This window comes from Drosophila sulfurigaster, chromosome 2R, assembly GCF_023558435.1.
Source record: "Drosophila sulfurigaster albostrigata strain 15112-1811.04 chromosome 2R, ASM2355843v2, whole genome shotgun sequence".
Taxonomy (NCBI): domain Eukaryota; kingdom Metazoa; phylum Arthropoda; class Insecta; order Diptera; family Drosophilidae; genus Drosophila; species Drosophila sulfurigaster.
The window spans coordinates 15479456-15502676 of NC_084882.1; the positions used below are offsets into that span (position 1 = coordinate 15479456).

General features: G+C 40.7%; 5 protein-coding genes and 1 long non-coding RNA gene across 12 annotated transcripts in view; 3 read left to right on the forward strand and 3 right to left on the reverse strand.

Moving 5' to 3' along the window:
• LOC133836237 (RYamide receptor) overlaps positions 1-1076 on the reverse strand; it is a 70737-nt gene extending 69661 nt beyond the window's left edge. Inside the window, exon 1 of one of the 3 annotated variants that reach the window (XM_062266608.1) lies at positions 521-1076. The gene's annotated coding sequence lies outside the window, so the exon portion shown is untranslated. Of the gene's footprint in view, positions 1-294 lie in introns of all 3 variants that reach the window. The other 2 variants (XM_062266607.1, XM_062266609.1) reach the window with 2 other exon arrangements.
• A 1203-nt stretch (positions 1077-2279) lies between these two features.
• On the reverse strand, positions 2280-3840 carry LOC133838932 (uncharacterized). Its single transcript, XM_062270192.1, has 2 exons — positions 3525-3840; positions 2280-3469 (listed from the first exon to the last, which is right to left on the reverse strand). Exons 1-2 carry the CDS (start codon positions 3649-3651, stop codon positions 2484-2486), a joined length of 1113 nt encoding a protein of 370 aa, XP_062126176.1. The 5' UTR covers positions 3652-3840; the 3' UTR covers positions 2280-2483.
• Positions 3841-9354: 5514 nt separating this feature from the next.
• LOC133838933 (leucine-rich melanocyte differentiation-associated protein) lies at positions 9355-10419 on the forward strand. Of its 3 annotated transcripts, none has more exons than XM_062270193.1 (4): positions 9355-9512; positions 9577-9813; positions 9871-10019; positions 10080-10419. In XM_062270193.1, exons 1-4 carry the CDS (start codon positions 9474-9476, stop codon positions 10195-10197), a joined length of 543 nt encoding a protein of 180 aa, XP_062126177.1. In that variant the 5' UTR covers positions 9355-9473; the 3' UTR covers positions 10198-10419. The 3 variants fall into 3 exon arrangements, with proteins under 3 accessions (XP_062126177.1, XP_062126179.1, XP_062126178.1); XM_062270195.1 differs by having other exon boundaries at positions 10096-10419; XM_062270194.1 differs by having other exon boundaries at positions 9871-10010.
• Positions 10420-10746: 327 nt separating this feature from the next.
• Positions 10747-14441, forward strand: LOC133838930 (aldehyde dehydrogenase X, mitochondrial). The gene is made up of 6 exons (XM_062270187.1): positions 10747-10892; positions 12693-12797; positions 12859-12959; positions 13016-13587; positions 13645-13994; positions 14052-14441. Exons 1-6 carry the CDS (start codon positions 10857-10859, stop codon positions 14343-14345), a joined length of 1458 nt encoding a protein of 485 aa, XP_062126171.1. The 5' UTR covers positions 10747-10856; the 3' UTR covers positions 14346-14441.
• On the reverse strand, positions 14082-22900 carry LOC133838931 (uncharacterized). Of its 3 annotated transcripts, none has more exons than XM_062270190.1 (6): positions 22795-22900; positions 15825-16055; positions 15582-15764; positions 15371-15512; positions 15137-15292; positions 14082-15081 (listed from the first exon to the last, which is right to left on the reverse strand). In XM_062270190.1, the coding sequence occupies exons 1-6, from the start codon at positions 22898-22900 to the stop codon at positions 14679-14681; spliced, it is 1221 nt and encodes a 406-aa protein (XP_062126174.1). In that variant the 3' UTR covers positions 14082-14678. The 3 variants fall into 3 exon arrangements, with proteins under 3 accessions (XP_062126174.1, XP_062126173.1, XP_062126175.1); XM_062270189.1 differs by having other exon boundaries at positions 15582-15767; XM_062270191.1 differs by lacking the exon at positions 22795-22900 and adding an exon at positions 19802-20844 and having other exon boundaries at positions 15582-15767.
• On the forward strand, positions 22373-22942 carry LOC133838934 (uncharacterized). The gene is made up of 3 exons (XR_009894026.1): positions 22373-22529; positions 22584-22702; positions 22803-22942. It is a non-coding gene; the product is annotated as an uncharacterized LOC133838934 (long non-coding RNA).
• The last annotated feature ends 279 nt before the right edge of the window (positions 22943-23221 follow it).

Genomic DNA, 23221 nt, shown 5'->3' on the forward strand with positions numbered 1-23221 from the left:
AGTGCACAAGTAGCACTCGCACTCTCGCTGCAAAGTCGAAATGAATAAACTTGAAAAGCACAGAATGAACTATTTTTTGCAAAGTGGGTTAGTTAAAGTGTCATTTACAGTCGATGCAACTGAATGTGCGACAATTGCGAAGCGCTAACAATAAAAATAACAAAAGACAACAACGACGACTGCAAAGGGAGGACAAACTGGTTAGCATTAGAGCATTGTTTTTGAGGCGAATCAAATGTGGATGTTTAAAGGGGGGTGGGTGTTGATGGCGAATTGTAAGAGGCAAGCACTTACCCCACTGGACACTGACTCAGTCTGGCCGGCTATATGAACTGCTCCCAGGTGACGAAATTAGCATTTAACGGCAATGGCAATGCCAAGAGCAGTGGCAAAAACAAACATTTAACTAACCCGACGACAAAGACAACGACAACGACACTGAATGCGATGTCCAGTTACGTGCACAATTTCACATTTGCATTTCCACACACACGTAAACACACACTTATTGAACACTCACTTTACACACACGCACAACAAATTGTTGCTGTTTCGTTGGTTTGTTGGCTGGCTAGCAGAAAACACGCATACGACGCGTTGACGCGATGTCTGAGCCTGAGTAAATGCTTCTCGCACCTTTTGTCGAGCATCGGAGTCTTGATAAACAGTTAATTAATTGTGGCGTTTATTGTTCGCGTGCTGGGCACATTCAAATTGCCACTTAAAATAAACAAAATTGTAATTGTTTTCTTGTTTTGTGTTTTGTATTTGAATTGCGCTTTTTTATGCGTTTATGCGTCCAAAAATATCTCAAATGGAGCAATTTGCACACTCCAAAAAAGTGAGGAACGGCCAATTGAAACAGAAATTGAAAGCGGCGTTTAATGACGCCAACGCCACTGGTGGCAATCGTAACGACAACGACAACGGCAACGAGAAACACCAAGAGCAACACCAAGATTCAAATGTATTGAAGCAACAGCGGCCGCCACGTTGCGACGCGCACGAGCACAGAAAGCGAACTGAAATGGAATTCCGTGACTCGCCTTGGCGTTTGGCGTTGGCGTTTTGGCCATGACGTTAACTGAATGGAGATCAGCCGGCCAACGAAGTTCTAAACAATGAAATGCCGAAACAACAACAGCACGAAGTCCCCAACACGAATGAACATCTCAACGCCGCTGCTGTTACTGCAGCCTGTAGCTAGAGTTAATGTTGCTAATGTGGCTCCACCCTCTGCGCAGTTGCTAGGATTTTGGCGCCAAAAGCAAGCAAGCCTGGCAACATGTTGCCAAGCGAATATGTTGCCAGCCAATGTTTACGAGGCGAAGCAGACACCTTTATTGCGAATACAGGTAATTCGCAGCTTTGTCTAGAAATTGACTGGCTTAAATTGGATTTTTGTTAGCCCAAAAAATTGAGTAAATTTCATGGCAGCAACTAATGTAAAAATTATATTATACAAAAACAGGGTTGATAAAAAATCCGATGCAAATCGCGAACCTTTGACTTAAATGTGTAAGACACAGATCTAAAAATTTGTGAAATGAGCCTAATGAAAATAAAATAATATAAATAATTACATCTGGGAACCATTAAAAATATACAGTATTTTAAATTTTTAGTCTATCTCTGTAATCAAAGGCAGACTTTTATTGCGAGTGTAAGTAATTGGCAGCTTTCTATAGAAATTGCCATGCTTAAATTTGGATATATTTATTCATAGAAAAAGTGCCAACTCATTGTGGGCAGGCTCAAATAATTGGCCAACAATTTTGTAGCTAATCGGATATAAAAAAGTCACAAAAAGCTTGTTAATTAAATTTTGGTGTAAAATTATGAGTGCACTCAACAGTTCCTTACGACAAAACCTGTTCCCTCGAAAATTATTGGCAGAGCAGAGCACTTGTCCATTGACTGGTCGCAATTAAATATATATGGTATATATATAGATTTCCATTAATAATATTATAAGTGTAAAAATATTTAAAACTGCAAATTGCTATGCGGGAAGTCATCAAAAAAATGTTGGAAAAAAAATTAACAAAACGTAACCAATTAAACGAGCTGTAAATGTTGTGGCTTCAAGGTCTGAAGGTCAAGTTTTAAGACTGCAACAGGGCCGAGTGTCATTAACTTTCATTAATGTGTTAATAAAACGTGCAAACAAACTCACATTTTATGCAATTGCTAAAGAGAGATACAGGTACAGAAGAAGAAGGAGGAAGGCAAAATAGAAGTAAAGACTCGTGACTTATCTTTAGTAAATTCGAATTTTATTGTCTACAACATTTAACAAAAACAATTTAACAATTCTTCTTTTTTTATGGGAGAAAAAACGAGCAACAAACGAGATGTGCGTGGGTGAAGTGTGAGTGTGATTGTGGTTGTGGTTGTGAACGAGGGGGCGTGTCACAGCAAAGGGGGGCGGGCGGCACGCCATTTAGACTAAGTATAAAATTTCGCTAAAACAGCGCTGTCAATCACTTCAGCTTCTTGAGGAAGAAGCGGTTGGGTGGACCATAGTTGACAGCAGGCACATGAGCGGGGATAGGGGCAAGGGGCGCATCGGTAGGCTGACGCTGCTCGACGGGCTCCTCGACAATGATGGGCGCCATCGAGGGCTCCTCAATGGCCAAAGCGGCGGGTGCGGTTGCGGGTGGCAGATACTGATTGGAGGGCACAGCCAGTGTGGTCTGCACTTCCTCGCCAGTGTAGGCGGGAGCTGTGGGTGGCCCGTAGATGGCTGAGGGGACAGGAGCAGGCTGCTCGGGCTCTGGTTCAGGGGCCAGGGTGGTGGGCAGCACATCGGCCACATCGGCGATGGGGGCGAAGTCCTCGGCGGTGGCCTGACGAGGTTCCATGTCAGCTGGTGGGGGTCCGTAGACGGGGGCCTCCTCCTTCTTGGTCTTGTACTTGATGAAGTAGACCTCGGGCTTGGATGGCTTGGTGGGTGGCGGTGTAGGAATAACAATATCCTGCTCCTGCTCGGGCTTCTTGTGCAGCACATAGATCAGGGTCTTCTCCTCGTTCTGGGGTGGTGGTGGCACAACTGGTGGACGGAGCGCTGGTGCCGATGGCGCCTTGATGAACACAATCTTGTAGTGCTTCTGCTTGGGTCCAGTCTCGTGATGCACACGTGGCACAACGGCGTCCTCCTCCTCGAAGTCCTTGGGCGGCACATGAACGTAGATGTGCTTGTGCACGCGAGTCTCCTGTGGGGCATTGTTGTAGCCGCTGGCATGCTGGACACCTGAGAGACGGTGTGCCATGTTGTAGGAGTCATCGTAGGGGTTCAGTGGCTCCACAGCGGGCGCCAGCTGCTCATTCAGTTGTGGCTGCTGCGGTTGCTGTTGCTGAACTGGTGGCAGATAGTTCATCTGTGGCTGTGGCACTTGGGGAGCAGCAAAGTTGGCGAACGTTTGCTCCTGAGGCAAAGCCTGATAAATGTGTGGCGACGCGGGATGAGCTGTGAAACGAATTGGAGTTAGATCACCGTCATCACTCATTCGATTAGAACTCACCATTCAGGGGCAGTGCACGCTGGCTCTGCTGCTGGGGTAATCCATAGTAGGGCGATGGCGGCTCAGGACGCGACTGGACGGCGCCAAACAATGCCACGCAGGCAACAATGAGGGCGGAAGTACGCATGGCAAACACTTTAGTCTTAAGGTCTCTGTATTGTTGTTTTTATTTTGGGCTTAGCTTAGATCACGTAATCCTTGTTGGCTGTTGATTGACTGACTGGACTGATTGGACACTGCTCCACTGCTTCACACTCTGTGCACTCGATGGTGGTTCGATTGGAAAGCGCAAATCTCGACTGATGCCCCAATGAACTTGCTGTCGAGCATTTATATGATTCGATTCGATTGGGAGAGCAGCAAGCAGACACACAAGATGAAGAGAAGAGCGGCAGAGAGGCAAACCGAAGCTGGGCAACAAAAGCAAAAGCCCGTAACACGCTGAGCGAAGCGGCAACAGGCCAAAATCTCATTACAAAAGGCCGAAGCACAAAAATGAATTTAATTAAACATCAAAAGACACATACACACACGCACACACACAAGCACACCTAGCAGCGCGATGAGCTAAAGAGTTTTGGAGAGCAAAGCAGGAGCCACGGTACAGTGGAGCAATTGCTGAGCGACACGCGTGTCTTTTGATGTCTCCAAGCGCGAAATTGGAGCAAGTTGATAACCAAGTAAGTATCTGGTATTCACAAATAAAACTGGAAATACAATTTGTTGTGGCTGCTTCGCTAAATCGTCAAGTGTCTTTTTGCACGCTGGGTCAACAGGGTGGCCAGTGGCCACTTTGGCTGCCCTACGGCGCCATGTCGTGGCGTGGCAACGACACCAAGCTGAAACTGAAGCTTCCTCAACCTCAAGCTCAACCCCAACCTCAGGCCGTTAAGGTCGTTCAAAATCACTTTTTAAACAAGCGCGACTCGCATCTCTGTGACTTACGGATGCGCGCACACAGAAACACACACAACCTTCGTCTGAGTGTGCCAAGTGTTATTTTCACAATTGGAGCGCACTCGAAAACATTGTCTTTAAAATCGAAAGTGACCCACGATTACACACTTGGACCTCAGCTCAGCTCAGCTCATCCCCTGGTCCCGCAGTTCATTGATGAACTTCATTCATGCATTTGGCTTCATTTGGTTTGATCTACACACTTCATTAAATGTAGACTAAATGTTTCGACTTTGTTCATAGCAAAGGCAAGGCCGTCGCGCATACGCCAAGTGTGCCCAAAAAAACTGTCAACTAAACTACACTTTCAACACCTACGAATCAAATTACGAAACAATAATTGCAGCCAAATAAAAATACAAATAAATATATAACAAAATAAAGTAAAGAAAATAAAATAGAAAACAAAGCTACCAAAACAAGTACGAAATAAATTTGATTTGCCACTGAAAGCAGAGATGAGAGAGGGAGAGTAAAAATAGATGAAAAGCAAATAAATGAAATTAAACACTTGTCCACCACGACGCTGGCCACAATTTATTAATCGTAATTGCAGGCCATCTCTCGATTGCGAGAGAAATTGTGCAGAGGGCCCCCAAAAGAAATAAGAAATATAAAAAGATACAATATGTGAATGTGGCTGGGAGCAACAGGTCTGATGATGCTGCTGCTGATGCTGTTGCTGCTTTACGTCATCGACAGCGACGTGTGCGCGAATCATTAAAATTGGTGCACTTGGACGCACTGAGGAAGCCAAGAGCCCGACATCGCCTTAGACATCTGGAGGGCGAAGAAAGATCAGAGCAAAGGTAACGAAGAGACAGCTGCTGCTGCAGCAGCAGATGAGGCATTGATTGCGACATCATCGTCGTCGTTTTGTGGATTGGGATTGAATTCGAAAATCAGGTCAGTTGTGCAGTAGCCGAGCCAAGTGGCAGCCACAGCGGCAACGATTTCGTCTTCATCTACAACGACAACGACAACATCAGCTTTGTCTGCTCCATTGGCATTGGCTCTCGTACTTATTGGCATTTGTGTTTGCCCTTCGGTTTGATTCGAGTGCGAGGTGTGTGTTGCCAGTGCCAGTGCCAGGTATTGGGTATTTCCACGATCTGGGAGCTTAAAAATAGACAACGCGGGTCTGAAGAATGCACTTGAGGGACCGTTGTTGCCACTTGTTGCACTCAAGTGCCAACTCGCTATGAAATGGTTTGTCATTGCTACAAAACGTTGCTCGTCGTCAACTATTGTTGTTGTAATTGTTGTTGTTGTTACTGTGAGGGAGCTCGCTTTTGGAGGCCCCGTCATTGAGATCCGACCCTACAAGTCGATTAGTTGGTCAATGCCTTTGAGCAGCTCACTCCAAATGCAAAAGATTCGATCTCATCGATCGCTGGGGACAGTGTGAATCTGTGAGTACTTTTGGCTAATAGAATTAACGGTGCACATCGTCAAGGACTCAACTCAAGGTATGAGATAATATACATATACAACCACTTTCTCAAATAACTATATTTATATTATCAAATGGGAATCAAATTGTTATTGTTTGTTATTTTTACTTTCAACGCAGACTCGAAATAAAGCATAAAATGCAAATCATGGCAAAGTGTGTTACACATTTAAATGCTTCAACCTACATTAAACAAATTATGACAATTTATAAATGAGTGTCATACCCGCCGCCCGCTGTTTTTCCCCTCTCCGTCACCCCACCGCTGACCGCTGACGCCTCCAGCTATCATCGACAACACTCGACTGAGAGAGGAAGACTAAGCCGGGTCGGCAACTTGAGCGGACGTCTCTCGTTGATGCCAAAGCCAAACCAAAATATTTGTTGACAAACCGTTCAAGCAAATTACTTAATGGCTTAGCCAGATAATGATAATAATGATGAACAGGTAGTCAAGCCATCGCAGCGCACTGTGTGACGTTGTCTTCATAAAAAAGTCAGACTCAAATTTAAGCTCCTTTATGCCACTCAACGCTAATCCCTAAGCGTTAATACGAAAACATCAAAATATTTATTTTATTTACTCACTTTAATTAATAATGAACACATTAAAATTGTAGTTGGCCACACTGTGCCGCATCGCCAACGATTATCTTGTTAATTAACGTTCAGCATTCAACACTTGCAACTTCGGCGTCAGATGATTTTTGCTTCTCCATTTTCTCTGTCTTTTGGCTTATTTCTTTTCATGTGAAACACTTTGCGCGTTTTACCGCCAAGGCAATTGGGCTCAGTGGGCGGCTGGGCAGCTGACCAAATAGCCAAAAGCACGCACAAGGTCATCATCCAATTTGCCGCTAAACGAGGCGCAATTATCGAGCAGCTATCGCCGGCTGCTTATATAACGCATACGACCCGTAGGAAGTAATTTAAATTGGAGTAGCACGAGCGCATCTCATTTGAGAGTCACCTGCCCACCACCTGTCTCAACTGCTCCACTCCACTTTACTCCACTTTTTTCACTTTCAAGAATGGGTGGGTGGGTGCTCCTAAAGTGGTGATGTCATGTAAGGTATCCATGGCTTTTCAATTACAGTGAATAATGAGTGTTAATGGGCGCCAGTTAAAGGGTCTTAACCACAAACTCAGCCCAAGAGCCACCCGACAAAGCCGACGAGCCGAAAATCGTCGTCCCCATAATGGAATTCACAAGCGACGCTAAAGAAACGTCTATTTATGAGCCGGCATTTTGCTTAGAGGTCGTTAAAGTTGGCCAAAAAAGTGGACGGTAATTGTATGCATAAAATTTGCCAGAGCTCTAGAATCAATTTGAAACTCAGGCGTCATAAAACAAGCTTTAATTACTTGGTACTACAAATATAATTAATGTAATATTTATGAATTCTGTTAAGATTTAATGAATTCTTCGGTTCTGCTCTTTTGTTCGCGGTGCATTTGTTTTGTTTTCGTTGACGCACATTGAAGTTTTAATGACCATTGAAAGGTGAAAGTTCAGCACATAATTACAACAATTTAATGGGCGAACAAAAAACTTCGAACGAGCAGCCGCAGCTGAATCGAATAAGAAAACTTCAATATATTTTCGGCTCAAACATTGACATTGAATTAAACTGCCAAATATAACGCACAATAATCATGAATAATAGTTGAATAAATGCAATGAGTGCGTCAAAATAAATAAAAGATCAACAAACACGCACAAATTGTGCTTTATTTTCGTCTGCCCACAAGAAAAAGAGCAATAACAGCCACCGTAAAACAAAACCAAAAAACAATAATAATAACAGCACAACACAATTCGACAGCATGAAAAGTGGGCAGCGGGGATAAAAAGTTGCCCAAACAAAATCGACGAATGCAACAAAAGGCCTCAAATGTCACTGACAGTTGTTCTTTCCGGCCGAGGAGGGAGCACGATGGGCGTATAATAGTCCACAAAGGGGCGTGGCAAGCAGCAACAGCTGACGCCTGTGCTAGAGCTCTAATGACAAAGGCGATGGCAAACAAGGCGCACTTACAAATCGATTAGTTTCACTGACGTATCTTATGGATGCCCAATGCCAGCCACTATCTATCTTTGTATCTGTCCATCGATGTGTATTCTTTGAACTGTGTGTGTGTATGTGTGTGTGTGAGCCTGTGTCATGTTTCATTGAATGAAATGCCTAGTTAAATGCTGCTGCTACTGCTGCTGCTGCTGCCGTAATTTGTATCTCACACTTTTGTTTATTTACGCTGTCATCTGTCATCTGCTTTTGTTTGGTGCTATCAACACCGCACTCACCTCACCTCATCGACCCTCTGTTAGTTCATCCACTATGTTTGGCCACTGTAAACACTAGCATACAAAACAACATTTTGTTGGCCATTTGGCAGTCAATCGCATTTACCATCAACAGAGCCATCGCCATCGCCATCGCCACCGCCACCGCCTTTGCAATTGAGGTTTCATTGTGCGCACTCCACGCCGACAAATTCGCTTGTCAGCGCCCTCTATACAATTCGCAGGTCTCTTTCAGCTCTTTAGCTATGCGGTTCGCAGCTCTCGGCCGTCATTTCAGTTTACCAGTTTACCACGTCGCGTTTCTCGGCCTAACTGGCAATTAAAAAATGTATTTGCTGGCACTTTGCCATTGTGGCGCAGTAACCCCACTGCAGACTGCACGCCACGCCCCCGACGCACAGCCGCCCCTCAATGTCGAGTACTTATCATAAAAACGCTGGACCAACTAGGTAAGGATAGTTGAATTTATACACACGCATGCCTGTCCGCATTTGTCTCTAATTAAAGCCGATGTTTATAGTAGAGCACGCTAGTCGTATACGTGATGGCAAAAAGCTGTGTGCTGTGTGGTGTAAATGATGACAAGGGGCAGCAGAGGAAGCCGGTGGGTGTGGTAAAGATCTGTTGATTGATTAATCACTTGGCTTATGCGAGCTTAAAAGGAAGATAAATAATGATGTTAATCACAGTTTAATTAATTAATTTGTCGGTTTTCTTTTGGTATGGTCAAAATAAAAGCCAATCAATGAATCCAATAAATACATAAATATGACTAGCATTTTTTATATTTTGAATACATGAAATGAAACTGAAATTGCCGGAAGATTAATTTTATTACACGGAGGGAAGTCGGGTAAATGAACTGGCAATTTTCCAAGCTGGCGCCATCTACATGTCGTGAGTGTCAACCTTATCAACAACTCAGCTGTTACTACTCCCTCATCTGCTCCCGCTGTTCACTGTTTACCTTGAACAAGTTCAGAGCTAAAGCTTCGGTAGCTGCGGCGCCAACGAACGCAAGAAGCCAAAGAAAATAAACAATAAGTACACGAGCAGCGCGAAAGAGAGCGATACACCGAGAGCGAAAAAGAAAGAGCACAACAGAGTTAAACGCAGATTGTAATAAACAAATGCGGGCAGTTATCAATTGCAGTTGCGCCTGAAAAGATTGCCAACGGCAAACAGTTTAAACGAGATTTAACCAACAATTTCGCTTACATTGAGTGGCAACAATATGGACGTATTAGATGACGACGACAACTACAGCGACAAGGTAAGTTGTTGTGCCTTATCTTGCCGCATTCTCAGCCTTTCAAATTCCGGAAATTTCTCTCCAGTTGATTTTAGTGCAACAGAATCTGCGATCAATGCCCAAGGAAATAGTTGAACGTTATGCGGATTGGACAGAACATTTGGATTTAAGTTACAATTGCCTCAAGGATCTTTCGTGGCTGGGTGAATTTGAGCAACTGCGTTATCTGGTGTTGGACAGCAATCGAATGCACGAGTCTCAACTGCGAACACTGAACAAACCATTGCCGCAGCTAGAAGTGCTCATGTTGAACAAAAATGAGGTGAGTAAAATGCTAATTGCGTCTTATCACTCTTTACTGACTACCTGATATCTTCAGTTCAGCGATTTGACTGCAACGATTAAGCTTATCAGAAGACTCTTCCCCAACCTACAATACCTCAGTCTGCACGGCAATCCCATTTGTCCCGATGGCCTCAATCTGCAGCCATTCTCCAGTTACTTAAAATACGACTACGAGTACTACAGGTTAGATATAAATTTTAATTTAAATAGCTTAAATTATCCTTATATGTATTTTACTTGCAGCAATTTCATTGCCCAGTCGTTGAGCAAGCTAAAGTTTTTGGATCACGGTCTGGTACAGCGATCTTATAGTTATGAAAGTTTTCCACGCTACCCAATTACAACTACAACTCGACTTTAGAACGCGAGGGATTTTCAAGTAATGCAAATAAATTAGTCAGCATTTATATATTTAAGACGTACCCTGTATTCTGTGGCAAAAGCTTGTGCCCAATAGCCAAGACAAGCACCTAAAAATATTGCTAAAAGCTTTCGTCGACAAGTTGAAATCAGCCGACGAAACACCGCACAAAACGGAAAGCACGATAAAGCACAATGAAAATAATAAACACAATCAAAATAATATTGGGGTATTCACTTTAATTTAACACACTAAGCTGTAAAACAATACTTCAAACATAAAAAAATCTGTATTTATTTTATAATAAAAAATTACAAAAATGTTTTGGGAAATTATAAAGGAGAAATTTTTTAATTAAAATTGAATCTGGCAAATAAAGTGTATAATCGAAGGTTATTTTAGGGTAGTGTATAAACGAGGTATGTATGTATGTATTTATATCAGCTGCGTTGCCGGCCGGCAAAGCAGATAATGATGAACTGTAGAAGTGAACAAAGTCGCTGATAAAACGCAATTTAAAGCAAACAAGCGAAGGAACATTATCATAACAACTTAGGTATAAAACGAATTCCGACAGCAACAGCAGCTTCAGTCTAGAGCGAAATCTCAATAAGTCGCCAGCAAATCGGTTCTCTGAGCAGTGAATCTCTATCTTCAATATGGCAAATCCTAACGCAGTGCCCAAGTACACTAAGGTAAGTTAATAAAACAAGTGCCAGTAGTATATATACTCCATATAAAAGACATTGTATATATGCCTGTAGTAATTGCAATAATTGAATCAACAACAAAATGTGCAAATTTACTCAGTATTAAGTTTGTGTGCAAAACGAAGCCTTGGACTGCATTTTATGATTCGCATGGAGAGTTTGTTAAACCCACGTACCAGTTTAACTTACGAAACTTGTTTTTTATTCCTATCCAAACGCAAGAATTTATGTGTTACTAAATACAAACACAAGGAATAATTTACTTTATAATGCATATAAAATATGCATGGGCAGGCCGCAATCTGTTACGATTGCTATATAGAAGTCGTATGTGTGCTGATAGCAGATGCCAAGCCTCATCAGCTGACTGTTATTGAATACCCCCAGTGAAAATAAATATAAAATGTATATATATGCACAAGTGTTTACCCATTAAAGATGGAATTCATTTACAATTCTAAGTAAAATCGAATTTCAGTTTACATTTGAGGTGATTTCTTATTATTCCATAATTCCCAATGAAAGTTTACAAACAATTTCTACACTTGAGTCGATGTACAGTAGCTAGCACTCCCTTCTTTTGGTTATTATATTATTTTTTATTATAACTAACATGTAAATAAATAAATAAATATAATTTCTACACTAAATAAATTTATTAGAAATATTTTCCTATTCTTGGCTATGTATTCCAACACCCAACGACTTATAGAGTATTTTACATATGTTTTTCACATATTTAAAAAAAAATGCTATTTATTCGCAAATCATTTTAGTATACGAAAATAACATCTGCTGCAGTTCATTTCTCATAATCACTTGTTCTGACTTGCGGTTTTATTATTCGATTGTTTGACAAGTAGTTATTATAGTACTTTTATGCCGGCAACGCGTTGGTCTGATTAGAAACCTGTTGATAAGACAAATTTCACAATATGGGATTAGTTGAGCAGATTACTATGGACTTTAGCATAAAAGTTCACAAATATATGCCAAGATCCCTTAAAACCTTACATATGTACATATGTTCAGAGATTGTTCTAGTGAGCTGATAAGAATTTATTGTTATTAATTGTAAGTATCTGCTGATGTTTTGACCAGCCTCATTAAAAGTCTTTTGATTGTGCTATAATTTCAATTATAAATGTGCACATTTCGATAAGATAAAAACAATGATACTAAATCTAATCAAAGAAATTTATAAAGTGTAAGTTAAGATTGCTAGAATAAAACTTGTTTTTAAAGGCTTGACATAGATAATGTTATTATGACCGATTACACTTGTACTTTATCGGCAATTTATTAGCTTTTAATACGTGATATATTTAAATAAAGAAAATTAAATTTATGTTTTTATAATTGCCGAGTGCTAGTGAGAATTTGTAATGGAAAATATGTAAGTTTAATTTTACACAGTATATCATTGACATTGTTAAATCGTGACGAGAATTCGAAATTTGTTTACATTGAACAAACCGCTTGCGTGTCTCTAAAAATTGCCATCAAAAGTAGCTGACAAGTTGTTTAGTTAGGTTAAGTGTTTGTTAGTTAACTGTAGGGCATGCATAGATCAGGCTACAAGTGCTATAAATTAGTTGCACGCCAGCTGCGGTTCCGCCTAATGATGGGAAGACGTCGCCAGTCTGAATATGCGAATTGCAAGCCCAATTACAGCGAAGTAAGGCGCACAGTTTGACAGTCACTGGTAAACAGATAGACAGACTAGAATAGAACAAATAAATCATTGCAATTTATTAATACAGTATTTAATTACAATTATTGCAGCTCTTCATCAACAATGAGTTTGTTGATGCCGCCTCTGGCAAGACCTTTGCCACATCCAATCCAGCAACGGGCAAAGAGATCATTCAAGTTGCCGAGGGCGATAAGGTAAGAATACTTTTCTTATAAATTATATATAGTAGTATTAACTATATTTTTGCAACTTTAGGCTGATGTGGATCTGGCTGTAGCTGCGGCCAAGAAGGCCTTCCATCGTGATTCCGCCTGGCGTAAAATGAGTCCACTGCAGCGCACCAACTTGATGCACAAGTAGGTTAAACTGTCTTAAACTCTGAATAGTCTCAATACTAAACTAATCGTTGCAGGCTCTGCTCTCTCATGGAGCGCGACAAGGAATTCCTGGCCAGCATCGAGACCCAAGACAATGGCAAACCTTATGCGGAGGCACTCTTCGACGTGACCATCTCGATCATGACGCTGCAGTACTATGCCGGCTGGACCGACAAGTTCTTTGGCGACACAATTCCAGCCGGTGGCTTCGTTGCGATGACTCGCAAGGAACCCGTTGGTGTGGTGGGTCAAATTATTCCCTGGAACTATCCACTATTGATGTTGGCCTGGAAGTGGGGACCCGCTCTGGCCGTTGGATGCACCATTGTGATGAAGCCAGCGGAGCAAACTCCGCTCACTGCGCTTCACATGGCTGCCCTGGCCAAGGAAGCTGGTTTCCCTGCAGGCGTCATCAATGTGATCAATGGCTTTGGACCAACAGCTGGTGCGGCCATCAGTGAGCATCCCCAGATCGCCAAGGTGGCTTTCACGGGCTCTGTGGACATTGGACGCATTGTCATGCAGGCAGCAGCCACAACTAATCTGAAGCGCGTCTCTCTCGAGCTGGGTGGCAAGAGTCCTGTGGTGGTCTTCGAGGATGCCGATAGTAGGCGTAGAAGTTTCTACAAATTGAATATTTATTAAATACACTATGTTCTTGCAGTTGACTACGCTGTGGATACCGCGCACGAAGCTTTGTTCTCCAATCATGGCCAGAGCTGTTGCGCCGGCAGTCGCACCTATGTGCATGAGAAGATCTACGACAAGTTTGTGGAGAAGGCCGCTGCCAAGGCGAAGGCACGCAAGGTGGGCAATCCCTTCGAGGAGAATGTGCTGCAGGGACCACAGATCGATAACGAAATGATGACCAAGGTGCTGGGCTACATTGAGAGCGGACAGAAACAAGGCGCCAAGCTGCAGGCAGGTGGCAAGCGCATTGGCAATGTGGGTTACTTCATTGAGCCCACAGTCTTCTCGGATGTTAAGGATGACATGCGCATTGCTCAGGAGGAGGTTGGTTAACAATCACTTCAAGTATGAAACAGTCTTCAATAATAATATCCCTTGCAGATCTTTGGCCCCGTTCAGTCTATCTTCAAGTTCAGCTGCATCGACGAGATGATTGAACGTGCCAACAATGTGAACTTTGGCCTCGCCGCCGGCATCATCACCAATGACATCAACAAGGCCATGAAGTTTGCCAACAGCGTCGATGCTGGCTCTGTGTGGATCAACTGCTATGATGCCGTCCTGCCCCAGACGCCATTCGGTGGCTACAAGCACTCGGGCATTGGTCGCGAACTGGGCAAGGATGGCCTCGATAATTATTTGGAGACCAAGACCATTACAATGAAACTGCTGTAAGCAGCAACTGCGAATATTTAAACTTTATGTGCACCTTTCGGTTTTATGGTTAGATTATTGCATTTCAAATAAAAACTATACATCAAACACTATAAATTACTACATGTATTACGAGGCACGAGTTTACTTAGCATACTCTTAAGAACTATTATTTGATTTGTTCGAAACCTTTTTGGCAGCAACAGACATCGAAAATAGAGAAAGTCAAAAGAGTTGGAAATTCACAGTAAAATTCTTCTAGAAGCTTCATAGATATCTGCTCTGCCTAGAAAGCACGTCGTATAAAAATAAACCTGAGATTTCTGATTTGATTAACACTAGATCAAGGCCCTTTTAGGTGACTGTGGTCAAGTGACTTTTTGTTTGCGGCTGCTCCTGTGCCCTGAGCTCAATCAGAGGCATTGCCACGTCGCTGAGTCGCGACTTGGCGCTCTGATAATCCTCCTCGGACTTGGTTTTGCCCCTTTGTTGGCAATGCTCGGGGCTGCCCTGCAACACCTCAGTGTAAACTTGTTGTATTGGCTGCAGTTCAACGGGGCGTCGGTCAAACATATCATCGATATCAACCAACTGGAAGTCAACAGCGAAGATGTAACGCAGCAACATGACCAAGAGTGCAAGAATCCACAGCAGCATGCTGATGATGTAGCTGATTCGAAATAGATCCAAATACGCATCATGAGAGACTCTGTGCTCGTGTATGAAAGGCCGCAGCAAGGCAATCGCATCACCACAGCTAGAAAAGAAAGTTGAAGTTATAAAATTGATTTGTGAGGCGCCCAAAACCTCACCTGACTGCCAATGGATTCGTGAGATTCTCCCGCAAATTGCCGCACAGACGCTTCAGATAGCCATTGGTCAGTATCGTGTAGGCAGTGCTGCCCAAGCTCATCAGCGTGAAGATGGCAATGGAGGGTACTACAATGCGCCAAGGTTTCGGCAGTACGCTGAACACACAGAAAAAGATACACATAAATCACCTTCAATTGCTGCCAAAGTCTCAAGGCGACAAAATGTGTGCTTACGATGTTTTCTTATTGCCCGTTTGGAAGATGAGGCACATTGCCGTCCAAATGATGGCCATGATTTCCGATAACACTGGAAAACCATATACAAACTGGGCACCCAAGTCGCGACTCCAACGCGTTCCATGCACATCTATGGACTCTGTAAATTTAAGGTAGTTTATATTTAGAAATATTTAAAATGAAATTACAATTAAAATATTTAACTCACGTGTGGCCAGAAACTTGTGATCCGCCTCAGCATTTGGCGCAATGGTTGGCGGAGCAATTGTTGTTGTTGTTCGTTCCTCTATTTGCTGCTCCTGTTGACTGACCAAACGTGCCAAGAGCGGAGCATTCTCCTTCGACTCGTAGATATGTTCGAACTTATACTTTGGCCTCTTTGTTTCTGCTGCTGCTGAATTATAACATAATTATTTCTTGCAAAGAATATACGATATTAACTTGCACTTACGGCTAACAGTCTTTAAGGATTCCGGCTTGACTATTGGCTCGTAAGCAACACTCTGCAGATCCTGCAAGAATATCTCTTTGCTTCTGTTGTCCATTGAGGCGAAATTGCGCTCCTTAAATACTATTTTGGCACTGATGATTCCATCGTAGAAATCCCCAGACAGCATGTGTAATGAGACGCCCCAAATAATGGAGAATATCGCCACCAGCACCATGAGACATATTACTATATCTACAAAGAAAATAATACACATTTAAATTATTTGTCATTTAAAGTGAGATCACATCAATTACTCATTAAACCCGCTACCCAAGGGGCGGAAGGGTATTATAACTTTGTGTCGGCAGGAAATGTTTGTAACAGGCAGAAGCAAACATCTCCGACCCTATAAAGAACATATATATTCTTGATCAGCGTCAATAGCCTAGACGATATAGCCATCTGACCGTATGAACACCTTGATTCCCCCGCAAATATATAAAACTCGAAAAAACTAGATTTTAGTAACTATTGTTTTTATGATTCTTGAAAATTTGGTTGCGATCCGATAAATATTGTAGAAGTTATATTAGCAATATTTGTGTATGATATATTTTAAATATAGTACTATATCAATATATCAAATATAACCGATGATATATATTGCGTATATTTTAAAATTAATACCGCACTATTTTTCTTTTATTCATAATCTGTAGCGTGTATCTCACTGTCAGGCACACTCAACAGTATTTTTCTTATTTGTTTTTTATTGGAGATGTATTTCAATATCAATTGATTCAATACAAATATACATAAATAAGTACATAAATCATCTAAAATTTTTTCATCCCGCATTTATTTTAGTCATTTATTTGTTAGCTCGTAAGACGATAGACTGCATTCCAGTGTAAGCCCAATTCGATGGCACAAGCCATCACATAGAGGTAGGCACCAAAGGCTCTAATGAGACAATCGCGTTGCACAATATTCTCCTCTGTGGAAATACAACGCCAGAATAGAAAAGCATTCAATGCAAAATACGATGCGCAAGTGCTGAGCCAGGGCAATCCCATAACAATGCTCAACCAACGATGTTTGTTGAATCTTTTAATCGATGGTAACATGGCCAATGCAGTTAGCCAAAATGCTGTTTGGATGTATGACTGTTTGAATGATGCCAAAATATTTGAGCCAACGTACACCCGCACCTTAGGAGGACCAAATGGTAGCGATAAACGGATTGTTGGCGTGAACACAATCACCCACAATAATGCTGTTCCGTACATCAAACTTCCAACTCGCTCCCACTTCATAGTTTGTATTGGTTTCTTTTAATATGTAATTTCTGTACTGATTGTTGTGCTATAAAATAGTTTTTAAAGTGTCCCATTTAATTTTAATGGCAACGCCTACTTATTTGAACTTTTTCTAATAATAAATTTAAAATTCATAAAAGCAAAATTAAAAAATTATGTTAATTTTCTTAAACAAATTGGATGGTAACATAAATTATTTAATTGTATGTTGATTATTTATGTATGCGAATCACATTCAAAGATCAAAGCAATGTTTTTGATCGCATAGTAATAAATAATTTATATTGATGCAGGATTCCACTATTTCCTTAAATAATTTTATATTTAAATAATAAATGTGATAAATTAAAATGTACGCTTGACTTTCTTTTGCTATGCATTAATCAAAAGTCGCTGGCGAAGGGCGTATGCATAAAGCAAAAAACTAAACATTTTTGACATATTTATTTTCGAATCTTATTTTTGGGTTAGGCCAAGACACGGATGATAAATTATTGTGTATCATCTGCCCGACAAGCGCCGCTGAGCAACGCGGACAGCCTCATTTACAATAGATAGCTGGAGCAGAAGGGGCTGAACCACCCCAGAGATGAGGCGGCATTTTTCTATACTCTATACTATATACACACATATTTATTATTCGTAAATTTACTCGAAGACATCGTGAAAATACACACAGTCAATAAACTATTCTCTCTCTGTGTGTATGTTCTTTGGGGGCTACGTTTATATTGGAGGCATGATATCATGGCAGATGTTGTACGGCTTGGTTAACGAGCCACGAAAACAACAACAACAACAAAACATTTGCCGATGACGTCGAAAATGAGCGACAGAGCTGCTCAATAAAATCCATTTCAATTGATGCTAAATTTCAGTCATGCTGACACACACACACACACACACACTTTGTACATAGACAGACAGACATATAGATGTATTGCCCATACTCGTAATATTGGCTAAAATATTTTTAATGCTCGCATTTTTGAAGAGCTATTTCCCCAAAAGCGAAATGCATTGTGGGAAAAAGTCAACAAACAAAATTTACGAGTTCAAAATGCGTTGCCATAATAAAATACGTGTTTCTTATTTGACTTTTCAAATTTGTTGGCAGACCTTATGCGCTCCGCAAGGACTAATAAACGGCACAACAGACTACTACGTTATTTTATACTCAATTGGAGAATATGAATAAAAAGTAAATGCTCTGCCAAATACTTTCATGCACAAGTGCGTGTATAAATTAGAAAACAAATAGTGAAATATTTCCATTTTGCATGCGGGTATATAGAGAATATATAATTGAAATACAATTTAAACCATTTGTGAAAAGTTGCATGAAACGGTTGAGCGCAACAGAGCAACAGTTTATGACATCATCATGCCCCATCTCGATCTCTAGCTGGGTGTGGACCACGGTCGAAACCGAAACAAAACGCTAATAGACCCAGACCTTGGCCATTGTTCTGCCACTGAGACGCGACTCGCCTAAACTTCGACTCATCTCTGCTTCGCAGGGGGGTTTGTAAACTAGCACAATGTTAGTCTCGAGTGTCATTAGCTCTATTTTTGGTCAGACAAATTGGCGATTTGTGTAACTGAATATGGCACACTGGGGGCGAAGATGGAGACGAGGGCTACGGCGATGGCGTAATTTGTATAAAATGCTTGCGAGAGTTATAAATAAATATTACGAATCGAAACTGGATATGGCATGAGCAGAATCCAACTCTAAGCGCATAACACACAACTGATCGTATGCGTGATATTGGCAAACAGTTTTTGAATCATAATTAAACAGAAACCAAATGAGGCAGTTACAATGCTAAACTACTGACTATGTTTTATTTTATAATCTTAATCCCGGAAGTTTTATATCTCAAACATATATTTGTTAATGCCATTAAAAGGAACCACATGGCGTATGCGCATTATATTATGTACTTCGCCCACTTGGCACTTTAAACAAATTAATTGTTTATTAATATTTCAGCAAACACAAACAAATACCTTAGCATCAGAGCAACAGAAAGTGGCAGAAATAAATGAGGAAGACATAATACAGCAACGAAGAAGAGAAAGCTTTAGACAGTGTCAATTTAACAGCTCAAATTAACACTTTATTATTAACCTTTAAGCGAGTTTTAGCACCTTTATCTTCTGCAAATTCATTTGCATTGATCAATGCATGTAATACATGAATAAATTTACAGCACAATTCTTGATCGGTTTTTAATGCGCATACGCCGCGTTGTCCTTGGCATATGTCAGAGTCATTCATCACCATTTTCAAAACATTATTGATGAAAGACGCATTCCACTACAAACACACTCGCTGACAATCGGACAGACAGAGTACATGTTGCCTTAATTGATAAAAAGAATTCGCTGTCAATTTCATGCATCCAAAGAAGCTTTTCTACCAATAAAATTCAATTAGCTCTGTCAACTTCAAATTTTATTTTTGGTTCGGCTTTTCAAAGGCCAGCCCCCTGTCCGAAGGCTGTTGAATATTGAAACAAGGCAAAAATAAAACCGACAACAAACTGTCGACCTGTGAAGGGCCAACTAAATATTTTAGCATTTAAATTACATATATGTTTACACTAGATGACGCGTTTCACAGAAAATATATAAACTAAAATTAGGCATAATTATAGAATGAAATCAACATACGATTCAGTTTACGTATATCGCCAGTTGTTAGTTTTCCTTCTTTGTATTTTCTTATCAGCTCCATTATTGCATTGCCTGCGAATTCTTCGTTGGTTTTGGGATTTCTTTCGATTTGTTATTCCCAGTCGCCAAATTGCTAATTAAATGGAATTTGGATTTCTTTGCCTTCCACTATTTACATTTAAGTGAATTTATATGCCGCGTATCCGTTGTATATTTTTCTTTTGTTTTATTACATTTGTATTTTGCACCGTTTAATAGATTTTATATTTCACATGTGTTTAGTTTTATGTGCGTTTCTTTACGGCCAGATTAATTGTGACACTAGCCAGCTGTGAGCATGGCGTAAGTTAATTAACAAAATAATAAACAATTGGTCAGCGAAGGGCAATAAATATAAACAAACGAAGAGAATTGTTTCTAATTAGTGCTTGTTCGATGTTACAGTCGAAAGTTAATCAAGCGTGGAAAATGTTTTCTTGTCTTTAGGTTTAACTAGCCCGATTTGTGGTCAATACATTTAAACAAATGCAAATGCTCGAATTTTAGATGCAAACAAATTGATTTTTTTTGTGTGTAAAATATTTATATTGATTTCGGGCTTTTAAGGTATTTTCTAATGGCTTGAGTTGTATTGTGTTTGCTCATATTACGTATACGTCACTATTGAAATTAACACCTTTTGTTAGTTTTTTAACTCGTGCTCAAACTTTGCCGTAAGTGTGGCGTGTGTACTGGACATATAAATAGAACACTGCGCCGGCATAGACAACAATCAACGCTCAACACCAAAACTTGGGTAATAACATAGCTCCAACTCCCGCCGAAGTTCTAATCGACAGTCACAGTTCAGGGTCACCCCGAAAAGAGGCAGTTTCATCGAATATTTATGATATTTACATTACGGTTACTGACTCGTGCATTTGCATAAAAGCGCCCGAGCGTGGAAACTAACAAACTGATTGTCAAATTAATGAATTTAAACGAAAGAATTCAAATCAAAAAAAATCACGCGTAGCACGCACTAAAACGACCGCAACTCGACGCCGTTGCTCAGACACTGAGGCGACGCCAGTGGCAGCAACATTTTTTCGTGGCTCATTCAACACTCACACACACACACATATACACCGTTTTCTCCAGCGTTCTATTGTGTGAGCAGCAAATTGAGCGAATGAGAAAAAACAGCTGAAGAGAAACCGTGAGAGAGTTTTCTTGAGTTTTGTTTTGATTTTTCTCAGCTTGCAACTGGTTATTCAAGTTGTTGTTGTTTTCGTTTTTGTTTTGATTGTGTTTCCTAATTGTTGTTTGTTATTTTTCGCAAACATGTGTGGGAGCTTCTTCTTCTTCATATTTGTATTTTATTTGAATTTCGAAAATTGCTGTTTTATGATTTGTGGTGCGTGGGTCGTATGTGTAATATTTATTTTATCACATTAGAATGCGCGAATTTTGATTGATATTATTTATGAATTTATGATGGTGTTTCCTGTAGCGATTATAACTGAAAGGGTTCTTCTTTTCTGCAAACTTCACAGCTCCGACGTATGGCCTTTGATATTCCTTCGCTTTTATGGAGTGAAATTATCGTCGATGACCTTGAAACCGAAAGCCGACATCAGAGCTCAAGGTGAGCTTAATTAACGACCACAATGCCCAAAGGCTGTGCTGTGCTGTGCTGTATATATTTATTTGAATATACGTATGCGAATGTGTGTGTGTGCGAAAGGGATACGTATTTAAATCGCGTGCTAAGGAAGGCCTCTAATTTTTTTTTCGGTTCAGCTCAGACTTCATCCACAGCCCACAAAACTTCTCTCAGGGGCATTTCCGTTAGGCTCCCCACGGTTTTCATACAAATTCGAGCTATGTAATTTGCAAACATTGCTGTTAAACAGCTAAGCCTTATCAAAGGCAATTTGTTCAACAAGCGACATTCCGATTTTCAGCAGTTCACAAATGTCTACAAGCGTATACTTAATTTTTGTGATAAAGTATACATTTAATTATCTTTATCATAATTTTAACAACGAATATATTCTTTTATATTAAATCAAAGAACATATTTTGATTCACAAATTTGTTCGCAGCCCTTGTTTATCCACAAGCTAACCTCAGCGTCATAAGTACTATATATAGATTTATAAACATGGAACGACCACAAAAACATTATCAACATGTTGACATTGAAGCCTATGTTTATACCACACACAAAATATATTTGTGCGAGTTTAACGAAAACCAAACTAGCATAGTGCCATGTGTAGCTAGATTTTTACCCATCCTCCGTATTTATGGAATATTTATTCTTTAAGCTGCTCCTGTTGAACCTAAGATTCAATTAGTAGATATTGCAATTCTCAATTTATATGGCAATATCTGCGTCGTATGTTGTGGAATCGTGTGTAAACATCATGACAAATTTGTAATCTATGCAGATGTCCGCACACATAAAATAAACATTTGCATTGCGATTTCCTAATGGAAAGTTCAAAGCAATACAAACAATAATGTGTCTGTATGTAAATAATGTTTCCATATATCTAGTACAAATTTATGTGTATTTTACTGATGTGAAGCCGAAACGTATCTGATTGTGGCGATGACGTTGCCCAGTTATGCAAATTAACAAACAACAAGCGAGGCGTCATTCCATAAATTTATTACAACTTTACAGGCAATAGAAACAGATACAGCAACAATAGTCGTATTGTTAAAAAACAAATCGGTAAGTTGCGAACCGTAATCAATCATAATGACAAGTATTAATGCTGGTGCTTAGTGTGCTGAAGGACAAGATACAACTTCTGACGCAATCACCGAATGCATTCCCATAAACATCAATTAAGTGCAGCTCATGGCGTATACTTAATTTGAGTAATCAACTTTGATGCTTGGCTTGTGAGTGACTCAATTACAAAGTTAAGTTGCTCACTTTCCAATTTAATACGCTACACTAAATCTAATTGAATTCGAGTCTAAAGCGTACTCACATTCACAGCGTAGAACCTCGCGATGCGCCTCCTTGGTGAGCATCTGCAGACTCTCGCCTATCTGGCGTATCCTTTGCGGCGCGCTCTTCAACGTATCGACTGCCATTCCATTCGACGATGCACTAGCTACGGATTGTCAAGGATGGCGAACTCATGCTGCTGCAGTGGCACTTCTACATGAGGCAAACAATTAACAAGATTATAATGCAGAAGCCTAGCACTTGACTGCGCATTTTAGTAGTTTCTGAATTGGCACTCGACTCGACTCAACTTGAAGATAACTTTCAGTTTGGGGGAAGCACCCAAAGCCGCGACGAAAAATTGAAGTGAGAGCGCTTAGGAAATTCACGTTCAAACAATGCGACTGCCCGACGCGAACTGAGCGCACAGTCCAAGAGGCGCGTCAACCGTCTGCGAAACACACGAA

What these genes read in the sequence shown, in the direction of transcription:
- LOC133838932 (XM_062270192.1), bottom strand. Translation starts at nt 3,651, where the DNA reads ATGCGTACTTCCGCCCTCATTGTTGCCTGCGTGGCATTGTTTGGCGCC. An exon ending in GCGTGCACTGCCCCTGAATG is followed by an intron (nt 3,470 to 3,524) that starts GTGAGTTCTAAT and finishes TTCGTTTCACAG; the next exon opens with CTCATCCCGCGTCGCCACAC.
- LOC133838933 (XM_062270193.1), top strand. Translation starts at nt 9,474, where the DNA reads ATGGACGTATTAGATGACGACGACAACTACAGCGACAAG. An exon ending in ACGACAACTACAGCGACAAG is followed by an intron (nt 9,513 to 9,576) that starts GTAAGTTGTTGT and finishes ATTTCTCTCCAG; the next exon opens with TTGATTTTAGTGCAACAGAA. An exon ending in TACGACTACGAGTACTACAG is followed by an intron (nt 10,020 to 10,079) that starts GTTAGATATAAA and finishes TTTTACTTGCAG; the next exon opens with CAATTTCATTGCCCAGTCGT.
- LOC133838930 (XM_062270187.1), top strand. Translation starts at nt 10,857, where the DNA reads ATGGCAAATCCTAACGCAGTGCCCAAGTACACTAAG. An exon ending in GGTCTTCGAGGATGCCGATA is followed by an intron (nt 13,588 to 13,644) that starts GTAGGCGTAGAA and finishes ATGTTCTTGCAG; the next exon opens with TTGACTACGCTGTGGATACC. An exon ending in TGCGCATTGCTCAGGAGGAG is followed by an intron (nt 13,995 to 14,051) that starts GTTGGTTAACAA and finishes TATCCCTTGCAG; the next exon opens with ATCTTTGGCCCCGTTCAGTC.
- LOC133838931 (XM_062270189.1), bottom strand. Translation starts at nt 22,900, where the DNA reads ATGGCAGTCGATACGTTGAAGAGCGCGCCGCAAAGGATACGCCAGATA. An exon ending in CGAGGTTCTACGCTGTGAAT is followed by an intron (nt 16,056 to 22,794) that starts GTGAGTACGCTT and finishes TTTTCTTTGTAG; the next exon opens with ATATAGTAATATGTCTCATG. An exon ending in ACGGGCAATAAGAAAACATC is followed by an intron (nt 15,293 to 15,370) that starts GTAAGCACACAT and finishes CTGTGTGTTCAG; the next exon opens with CGTACTGCCGAAACCTTGGC.